The 10856-nt window shown below is 50.9% G+C and overlaps 1 protein-coding gene across 3 annotated transcripts in view; it reads left to right on the forward strand.

The window, feature by feature from the left end:
- Positions 1-10856, forward strand: part of SIK3 (SIK family kinase 3) — a 58346-nt gene that overhangs the window by 24985 nt on the left and 22505 nt on the right. For all 3 annotated transcript variants that reach the window (XM_019512361.1, XM_019512378.1, XM_019512369.1), the window contains 5 exons: positions 3209-3333; positions 4368-4491; positions 9316-9434; positions 9646-9756; positions 9948-10091. In XM_019512361.1, coding sequence (XP_019367906.1) covers positions 3209-3333; positions 4368-4491; positions 9316-9434; positions 9646-9756; positions 9948-10091 — 623 coding nt within the window. The remainder of the gene's footprint in view (positions 1-3208; positions 3334-4367; positions 4492-9315; positions 9435-9645; positions 9757-9947; positions 10092-10856) is intronic.

Here is a 10856-nt window from a genome sequence, read left to right on the forward strand (position 1 = left end):
CCCCCCCTTTGTTGTGTAGACAAGTGATCAGTCCACTATGCAAGGAAGGCCAGCAACCAAGATCATCCTGATTGCCTTGTTGAAGCAAGGAGACACTTGCGTTGGCTTAGCAGCAGTTTTCTGCTTGGCACCCTCTGTGCTAGAGGTGATAGCGTTACTGCTAATACATTATCCCGTATAGTTTACTGGTAGGTTTCACTTACTTCAGAAGAGTGTTTCTGCCATCAGATGAGCTGTTCTGATGGTAAGACGTGCACGAAAACAATGCTGCGTCACCAGTGTAGCGTGAGCAGGAAGGGGCAGGTGCTCAAATCTACCCGTGGCACTGGGCTTAAACCAGTTGATCTTCCAGCAAGGTTCATGCCTTGGGTTGCATTTTGCATTCGTGTACATGGCCAGTTGCTTTTCCTCCCCGCCTGCAGCTTGCGTAGAGGTCAGTACTCCCTTGACCTTGACCTGACAGAACAAGGCTGCCCTAAGTGGATGTGGTTTTCTAGCTTGAGTAACCTGGGGTCCCGCAGAGGCCTGACAGTGAAATCGGAGAATGCTCCCTCACTCCCCCAGCTGTCGCAAGCAATTTTGTGGCAAGTCACAACTGGATTATCATCCTAGAACCACAGCCTAAAGGGGGAAGGCACAGCATCCACTCCATAGAAAACACCAGTGCTCCCCAAGAGTGATGAAGAGCTCTCCTGAGCACATCCGCTGCCCGTAGAGTGCCTGGCATTAAAGCAAGCCGAACCGTAGCGGTTTGCTTGGTGTCTGTGAGCAGCGTCGGCACCTTCCCGGGCAGTTGAGGAGAACTTGCATTTCGGCCTGATTGCAGGCAGTCTGGTATTGAAAGCTATGGTATATTTAGAGCTGTAGGTTTTACTGCTTGCCTGGTAGTCCTAATTCAGGCGCTTGTTAGGCATCCCACTCGAAAGCCAAGAGAGCATTGCAAGGCTTACAGAGGTGGAAGAGACGTACGTGGTTGTGCTTTGTTTCCGCGAATCGGTTCTGCTTTGGCTCAGTGTTGCCTTTCCCACATCAGACTAACTGATTTGACTTCTCATGTGGTGGAAAACCCTTTGTCTTGTCAGATGGGAAGCTTGAAATTAGTCTGTGGGTTTTTTTATTTATGGCATGCATGTTTACTGTGTGTGTACACACCGTTGGAGCCTTTGTTGAGTGTGAAGTATGTTACTATATGCTGTGTTACATGACAGGAGCATCTACACAGTGTTGGGCATCATCTGCAAAGAAAGATGGTCATTTATCTATCTCCAGGTGGCTTTCACTTGTGTAAAAGGGTGGAAGGAGGATAAAGCAAATGTGTCCTTTCCTTTTGAGATAAGGCCAGTTTAACCCCAGCTGTCCCTTGCCTTGATTAACTATCCTCCATTAGTTGGCTTCTGCTTCCATGTAGAAGCCATGCATGTCCTAGGCAGTTTTGTAAGGCGAAGGGGCAAAAGGCTTAATATAATGGATCGAGCTCTTGGTACCTCTGACTTTTTAAATATAACCTGCCACCTCCGTAAATATCATGGAGCCAAACGTCTTTTCTGTTGTTCGTGAACACGCCAGTCCAATGGAGATCGGATCTTAGCCTTGGAAATGGCAAGTTCTGAACCCGACTCTGCTTGAAATGCAAAGTCTGGAGCCTGTTTCATTGGCACTTTGGCCAAGTAAAACGTTATCCCCAGATGCGCTGCAGTTCTAAACAGTTATCGAGTCAAAGTTAATCTTATTGAACTCTTCGTGAGGAGTGTACATTAACTCCTGGGCCATGACATCCTGTCCAGTTAGAACTTGTGAAATGGGTATTGCCTTGCTGCCTTCCCTCTTGCAAGAGCCCTACGTGGGGATCTGCTTCTCATGCATATGCTGTGAAAACAGCCGTGCTGACGCAGGCCCTAGTCGGCATGCATTAACGTCATTCATCTTACACTAGCGTGTTTCCACCATAAACATTCAGAAGCAAAGCAATTTATAAATATTCTTTATTGCACAGCCCCTTTGATAGTGTTCTGCTGCTTAGGGGGGTGGGGAGGTCTGTTTAAAGGCCATGGAAACAACTGTGTTTTCTTTTTCTTGGGTGGGGAGAAATGGCCTTTGACCGCATTACGGGAGAAGTGTTTTGCTTAATGCAATTGAAAAACTATCCTGCATGTCCGTGTAGCTGAAAGGACTTTGAATTGCGTATACTCACCACTGTCTCCCAAATGCATTCTCCTCGCACACCCCGTGCGTGTGCGCACATGCTTGCTCACTCGCTCTTGCACATTCACTGTCCACCTTTGGGACCTTGGCTGCATGCCGGTGGCAGGCTAATGAATTTATAATGCTGCCTTTGCCCCAGAGAGCAGATGCCATTGGAATTATTGGACTGCAGCTTGGAGTTGGGTTACAAAGGCCAGTCTCATCACTCCAGTTCCAGGATTCACTATTTGCTGTTGCCCGGATAGCTGAATCAACGTGCAGAGCTGCTCAGCACAGTTTGGGCTGCCAGTTTGTCAGTTACTCGCCAAAAGCTAGAATATTTTGACGTGCGCACACAATCTGTTTTTTCCATCCTTTTTTTTTTCTCTGTCTTCATCCTGATCTGGGGTCAGTATTCTGCTGCTCTGGCTCTGGTCACGATACTGACACCGACTTCTGGGAAGACGGAGGCCAGAAACTCGTGTAAGAGCTGTATTGGGAGTTTCTTGAATGTAAACTAGAAATCCTGATTCAAGCAGTCCATCTCAGTTGCATTAACCCCGAGTAGTCTAACTGCTGGTATGCAATGACTGCAGGAGCCGCTGATACGTGCATCTGATAAATGACAGAAAACCCCCTGCTGTCGAGGCTTTAAGTCGGAGGAGTCTGTTTGATTCTGAAGTAATCTAAAAGCTCTAGGTTTCTGGGATTTTTAAGGGGATTCAGTAAATAATATATTATATGCTCATTGGTATTTTTCCTTTCCCTCCCATTATAAAGGGCGTGAAGCTGCAAATCTTGTAGATGGTTTCAGCATTGCTCTGTTACCATGATCTGCTGCTGTTCTCTCTTTCTCCCCCCGTTTCCTTGCCCTGTGTCCGAATGGGCAGTTAGCCATCGTGGGTTTGCATGTGATTTTTGCTGGCCTCTGCATTTCAACAGTTTACTTAAAACGCTGTCTGGCGCCCACAGCAGGGGAATAGGTCACGTGCCCCTCGTTTATTCAATTCTCTTGTTGTTCTTTCAGATTTTGGGTTCAGCAACATCTTCACGCCTGGCCAGCTGCTTAAAACCTGGTGTGGGAGTCCTCCTTATGCTGCGCCCGAGCTCTTCGAAGGGAAGGAATATGATGGGCCCAAGGTTGACATTTGGGTATGCAGCAAACATCGTTCTGCTTTGCTTAGACCTCTTATTTCTGATTTCAATGCGGCTTTGCTTCCAAATTATGGAATGCTCTTCCTTGAGGACGGGCTCATTTGTGGAACTGGCATTATCCAAAAATTGTGTGCATGGGTTAATTCAAACTGCTTTATTGCATGACTTTGTGTTCTAAAGCTCTGCACCTACTACTGTCACCTGACACATTTTGATTTGGTCTCTTAAGAAAATGAGTCCTGTGGTGCTTTGATTGGCTGACTTCTTCCGGGCATAGGGTTTGACTTAGCATCTTTACACGGAGCAAGTCAAGACTGCATATCAGGGCACACGACTGAGGTAGAAAGGCCCTGAAGAAGCAGGTGGACTGCCACCTCCCTTACTTTCTCAAGTGAAATAGCTTGACCCAATCTCCCTTGCAGGGAATAGCTGTTTGGTATCAGCTCTGCAAAATGAAGGCTGCATCAGTCTTACGATCTTATCTCAAAGCGTCAAATGTGTTGCCACTGTGCCTGGATGTGCAACTCCTCCTACTCCTCTGCGCTTCCTGGCAGGACCTTCTCCATGCTTTAAGAATGCAGCCAGGAGTGTGGGCAAGAGGGATGGCATGATCTGCACACTGTGCATTGCATGTGGACTTAAAATTGCCACTGAGCTCAGGCTGCGTTCTTTCCCTGGTGTATCTGTCCGTGTCGGTGGGCTTTCACTGGGCACCATTTTTATCCTAAAGGCTCTTGTTGCAGTGAGGTTGAGCTGCCCAGACAAAGGGTGAGCATTTCGGCACTGTCATGGCCTTCGTCTTTTGAGGCCCAAATGCAGGCTGAATTTGCGGTTAAAACTGAAAACCAATGTCTTGGGGCTGCTGTGGCATTGGTTTGAGGCTGCTGCGGAAGCTGGACAAGTCCTTTATCCCGGGGCTTGTATCTTTCCCAAGCCTTGGCTTGCTGCTGTCCCCCCCGCCGGCACTCTGTAGCTGCCCCCCTTCCCCCCTTCCCTGCGGGGATGCTAATGTGTGGTCTTTGTGGATGCAGAGCCTGGGCGTGGTCCTGTACGTGCTGGTCTGCGGTGCCCTGCCCTTCGATGGGAGCACGCTGCAGAATCTGCGGGCGCGGGTGCTCAGCGGGAAGTTCCGCATCCCGTTTTTCATGTCCACAGGTAAGGCCAGTGGCGCGCGCAGAGCTGGCTGGAACGTGAGTGCAGGGCTCCCTGCTCTGAGCTCGGTGCCAGCGGGCTTGTGGGTTTATTTCTGCCTTCAGAAAAATGACTTTTTCATCCTTCAAGTATAGCTGTAACCGCCGAACTGTAACTTCTGTGCTGATTTCGGCAGTTCTCAGAACTTCTCAATCAGAGTTCTTCAAAATTGCAGCTTCTACATAGGAAACCTTACATAGCTTGGACTGTTGATAATGATAAACACATAGCAACAGTATTAGTAGTGCTTGAAAGGCTAAAGGACTGGAAAGAGACACCAGGTGGCAGGAACATGGAAGGTTTTGACATTGAGGCAGGAGACTCTTCAGGCCTTGGAAAAGATTTATAGTGGGGCTGCACGTGTCACTTTTTTTTTTTCTTTCATTCAGACCCTGCAGGTGTGTGACCCCTCATTGGCACTCCTGGGTGCCAGGAATTTTGCAGAAATACCTGGCTCCGAGTAGCCGACTTTTCCTTCTGAAGTGCGTGAAGTTCCGTCTGGAAAGTGCTGCGTGGGTGTCTGCTCCCCATGTCCAGAGGTCTGGGAGCAGAGGGACTGTTATTGCTTGGCTAAAACTGGTCCTTGGTTTTCTCACTCCATGAAGACCACTTTGTACTTAAATGTGGTCCTGGTCTAGGGCCAGTCCTGGTGCTTTTGAGGGTTGAATTGCACATACTTCCTGCTGGGTAGCAATCTAAGATCTGAACTGGCATCCCTTGCAGGCCTCCACATGGTCAGGTGTGAGGAGCTATGTGGTAGCTTTGCCCCTGGGTGTGGAGCAGGAATGTACCTGTCTTTGTATTTAAACGGTCTCCAGAAAAATCACTTTGCCTCCCAGTAAGTTAGAGGTGGCTGATGTATTTGAATCCCAGTAGAGCTGTTGGGGCCCTGGCTATCTTGGTAAGCTGATCCTTGCTTTCTTTGCCAAGCTGGCTGAAGCTGCAGTAGTTTGGCAGACTCCATCTACCCTTCTTCTTCCACCTCTGCAGGTGGTCACATGCATGCACATACATTTGTATCCTTCCTCTGCGAGGGACAGCGTGGGGTGCGGCCACCTTTTGAGGGCTGCCATCAGGCTAGGATATTTTCATACGTAACTCCCATCTCTCAGCGCTGGCCTGGCCTGCTGCACCTTGCAGGTGGGTTTAGTAACAGCATCCAAGCTGCCCACCAGCTCTTCCAGAGGCTGCAATATCCCTGGCACTGGGGGTGGGGAAGAGGAAGCAGCTCGGGATCAAAGAGCCAGAGCATAGTTAGACTAATTGAATGTGTATCCGTCCGAGCCGGCACTCTTTGTACCAGAATGCCAGGATCCTGGGTGTGGGGGTGCAGCGCTCCTGCTGCTGCATCTCTGAAGCTGCCTCCTTTTGGCATAGTGGATCTGCAAGACAATATCTCAGCGTGTCTCAGTCCTGTAAATGATGCTCGTACCATGCCCAGCTCACTTGCGCATGAGCCTGCATTATTAATAAACAGCGCTTCCATAATAAAACTGTGGTGTTAATTTAGAGTTGAATCTTCCCTCTCCAAGCCGTCCTCAGGAGGCCTGTTTGCAGGAGATTACTGCAGTTCTGGCCACCCGAAATTCTTAACGGTAGCTGCTCTAAGTGTATTTTAAGGGTATTGTTTTTAATGCCTGTCATCCTGAGGTCACCCCTGGACCGGCCAGGGCAGAAGGATGCTGCAGTGCCGCTCGGTTTCCACTGGTGCTCGCACCCTGGCAGTTGGCAGTAGCTCATGGTAGTAACTGCCAGCCCTGAGTCCTCTGGCTGCTATACGTTCCAGGAGTCGTTTGGGGATGCATTGGGGAACGAAGGAAAAGATGTGCAAATTAATGGTGCGCTCCTGTCCTCCTGCACTCAAGGGCACGGTTTACTGAGTCAGGCTGGTTAGTTCCCAGCCTTCCAGCTGTGGGAGCCTGGGCTCAGCACACACTGGTCTGTGACCTTCCCTATGCAGCTTGGCCCTATTGGCCATTGCTACTCAGGTGGAGCTCAGACAGCATTGGCAGCGCTACAGAAGATTAGCCTCATTCTGTCTGTCCTTGGTCCTGTCTAGGACATTCCTTTCTCTGATTCGGTTAGATCTGCCTCGCTTTCATAAGCACCAGATTGGCCCCGGGTTTTAAATAGACATTAGCTCTGTGGGTGTGTATGTGCGTGTGCTGCTTTTCTGGTACGTTGTATTTTAGGAGTGCTGCTGCTGCATCCTATTTCCATCAGAGCCCCAAACGAACCAGCAGCTGAGGCTGCTGGAGGCTGGAACCAATGGTCAAATCCTTGCTGTAGCTAGGAAACTCCTGCAGATGCTTCCCTTGGTAGCAACATCACTTGAGAGCACCGATTTCCTCCTGTAACACGAGGCACCTCTCCTTCCTGGCTTGTCTGTGGGAGCCAGATCCTACTGCACTGCACTGCACTCCCTTTTAGCTGGTGCTGACCAAGAGCGAGAGAGGCAGGGCCGACCCTGCAGCATGGAGGGACCCTTGCAGAATGAGCCCAGACAACCTCCTAGGAGCCTTGTCTCTGCAATGCACACGGTGCAAGGCCACCACCCTCCATTGTCTTTGGACTTGAGCATCTGAACTGAACCTTTGCAGTGCGGTCTGGGTGAGGAGGGAGCAGAGCAGTAGCCTTGCACTGGCTGGCTCAAGTTAAAGCCTTAGTGGCATTTCAGTGGGGGGCTTTTTTTTCTTTCACAAGAAATTAGTCCCCTTTGCCAGGAGGTTGGAGGGAATTATTGGGCGTTTTATTTCTGCTTCCGTCTGTGCTTTCCCCCGACCAAGGCCCTTTCTGAAGCCATTGCTCGTGAGAGTGGCATGCTGCAGTTGGCAGGGACGGGTGGGGCAGCGCCAGGAGTATGAGACAAGCAGCTGGCAAGCTGTGTGCAGCCGGGCCTGCTGCGAGCACTCGCGAGCTGCCCAGACTTCCTGCCCTGCCGGCATACATCTCGCAGGCAGCTGGGGAGACCCAGGCATGCAGAGGTGCGCTGCCTTGTCCAGGCCGAGGCAAGAGTAGCCTCTGCTTTCTGGACTCCCAGACCAAGAGGCGAACCGTGCTTCAGGCTGCTGTGACCGATCGCAGGCATGTCGGCCACGTGAAATCCTCCCCCCTCCTCTCTTCTCGGGGCTGGCTGCTGTGCCCCCACACACCCTGGGAGCTGCTGTGTGTTGCCTCAGCTGCTCGCTGCTGGACTTCTGCTCATGGTGCTTGGACTTGGAACTGGAAAAACTCCAGTTTTGTCCTCGGATATACCCTGTCCTTCCAGCACGCCTAGACCTGCTCTGAGCTCTGGGGAAGCCTCGACCCTGCCCCGCTAGGACAGGAGGCCCAGCACCACAGTATAAAAATGCATTCACCACTTCATGCAGCAGATATCTGACTTGCTTCATGGGCAATTGCACCTGTATCATTCCTTTCCTGAAGGGACTCTCACTGTGCCCACATAGCTGGCATCATTTGGGGGACAGAGCAGTGATGAAGGCAGTGGCAGCCGCAATGGTTGGTGCATCCACAAGGGAGTTTAACAAGGTACTTGGGTATCGGACCAGATGAGATCAGCCAGTTCTGGGGAAGATGCCGTGTTTAAACGTGGTGCAGCCTTTGACTAGAGCATGTATGAAGGGAAACCTGGATGTGGCCCCTCCCCATCTACATACTAGCGTAACTTGTTCAAACAGGGTTGTTCCCCCCCCCGTGTCTGTGCTATGAACTTGCATCTTGGGTTGAAACCACACTTGGTTTTCCTGCACGTCTTTAATGGTGGAAAGAGGGAATGCAGCCCTTGTGAAAATGCCTGACTTGTTATCTGCAAGTGAGGCCCTTGACTGTGCTCCAGAGACATTGTAGCTCGCGTTCTGCATCCTGCTTGATGTGAACATGAGATGTGCTTTTCTCTGGTTCCAAATTGGACTTGTCCTCGGTCTGTTTGCGGGGCATTCAGGTCAAGTGTGGCAGCCATGTGTGTTGTTGTAAAGAAGCTCCCCGGGAAATGTGCGTTCCTGCAGTGTGCCTGCTTTGGTTGACCCTGCGCTGGCAGCCTGATGGATGGCTATTGTGGTTTGCCCTTCAGCCTGCCTTTGCCTGCCGGAGCACAAGCAAGCAGTCAGGGGTCGAGGTGCTGCTTAGGGATTGGAGCGAGCAGCATGCTGAGGCATCTGCATTACACTCCTTGAATGAGAGGAGCTTCTTGTTCCTGTTACATGTTAGAGGACCATGCTCGCCTTGGGACCTGGCTGGTTTCTGGGGGACCGAATGGCAGGACAAGGGTGTCCTAGTGCAGGTGCTTTTGAAGCAAGCTTTTGCAAAATGTAAAGCCCCTGGCAATGTTAGCATAGGCTTTTAAAGCCGGTTATTGCTTGCCTCGTGTCATGTAATCAGCAAAGTAAATGCATCATAATGCTTTCTGTAAGGGGGTGGAGAGAAATTGAGCCATCACTCCTGGGCCTTTGACAGTCTACTCCTGGTAGCTAAGCCTTTTGGGGCCTACGACACCATGCCGCTGTGGAATCCCTTAACTTTGGGCAGGGCGTCCTGTTTGTTTGTTCTCGGCAGAGCCGTGTGCATCATCCTTGATAGATCTCGGAGCATAGCCTCAAGTGTCTGGAGTTTGCTTGTGTCGCAGACTGAGGCAGGCATGATACTAGGTATGGGTGTGTTGTTGTGAAGGACTCTAGGCAGCGTGGGGCTGTGGAGAAATCTGCCATTCCCTGCACAGTGCCAAGCCACCCCTCGGGAGATGTTACCCGTTGCTCCTGGGTCAGTCGGTCTCTCGATGTTCTCTCGTAGAGTGCGAGCACTTGATCCGCCACATGCTGGTCTTGGACCCAAGTAAGCGACTCTCGATGGAACAGATTTGCAAACACAAGTGGATGAAGCTTGGGGAATCGGATGCAGAGTTTGACAGGGTGAGCAAGACCCAGGCACTTGTGTTGGGAGTGGGGCTCTGCCTGCTTTATGGGGGAGGGCTGGAGTGAAGCAAGGCACAGCCTTACGGATGCTGCTTCACCTGGACAGCCTGCTGGCACGTGGGTCCTGGGCCTGATGTCGGGTGCAGGGAGCAGTGGGTGCTGGCCGTTCCGTGGTGCTGTGTGCTGAAGGGTATCTGTGCTCTTGCAGTTAATAGCAGAGTGTCAGCACCTGAAGGCTGAGAGACAGATGGAGCCGCTGAATGAAGATGTACTGTTGGCAATGGCAGACATGGGGCTGGATAAAGAACGCACAATACAGGTACCCCCCAGCTTGTGTTGCCCAGATTGCCTTGCTGCTTCTAACTGTTGGAAAATGTTGGTGTTTGTGGCCAGTCAAACCTGGTAACTGACTGCCCCCCCCTCCCCCTTTGGCAAAATTGGGGGGGCCTAACTTTTACTACTGGAAGGAAAAGAATTGACTTGTCCTGTCCTTTTTCCTTTCCCTTCCAGTCACTAAGAGCTGATGCCTATGATCACTACAGTGCAATCTACAGCCTGCTCTGCGACCGACTGAAGAGACACAAGAACCTGCGTATCACCGCCCCTCCCAGCATGCCACGGACCTTGGCATTCCCCACACCAGCAAACATCCAGGTGGGCGCTGTGTGTGCGGTGCCTTTCTGTCCCTGTAACGTTGGGCATCACTTGTTCCCCAGCTTGGTAGAGCATGACTCTCTCTCCTTGTAAAGCTAAAGCAGGTTGTTTTGCTGGAGAGTTGGTATTTTGTGGGTGTCAAGAGAACCAGGCCCTTGGGGTTTGCAATTATCTGGTCACTACAACGAAATGTCTTCTGGTACCTCTCGTGCCATGTATGGCCCAAGGTGTACATCCTCATTAGCATGCACTATTGGTGCCAGAACTGGAGGAGGAGGGCAGGTACTTGGCTGGGAAGCAGAGTGCCATCTAGCTGGGACTGCTGCGGAGAGGTAACAGAGGGTGGTACAGGCTGCCATGTGGCAGCACACGAGTTGCTGACCCTGGATGAGAAGCGTGGTCCGGCAAACACTGTGGAATCCTAATCCCGGTTTGCTTTCCGTTAAAAATGCTTGAGGTCCTGCTGTCAGACTTCTTGGGAATACCTAGGTGTCTAGTGGCCAGGACCTGCACTTGTGGGTGGGGGCAGGGAGGAGGGCATGGGAGTGCTGGGATCTCTGCCAGAAGTGGTTGTGAGGGGGTGGGAAGATGGCATCCTCACGCATCCCCAGGAGTGCCCTAGTGAGTGGGTGGTCAGTGACTTGAGGCTAAACAAGAGGTGCAGCCCAAAGACTTTTTTTAGTGTTAGAAATGAAAGAAATCCAAGCCTGGTGCTCCTGACTTTTTTTTTTTTTTTTTTTTTTTTTTTTTTTTTTTTTTTCGCGG

The sequence above is a fragment of the Gavialis gangeticus genome, unplaced genomic scaffold (assembly GCF_001723915.1).
Source record: "Gavialis gangeticus isolate Ggan-Ray unplaced genomic scaffold, GavGan_comp1, whole genome shotgun sequence".
Classification (NCBI taxonomy): Eukaryota; Metazoa; Chordata; order Crocodylia; family Gavialidae; genus Gavialis; species Gavialis gangeticus.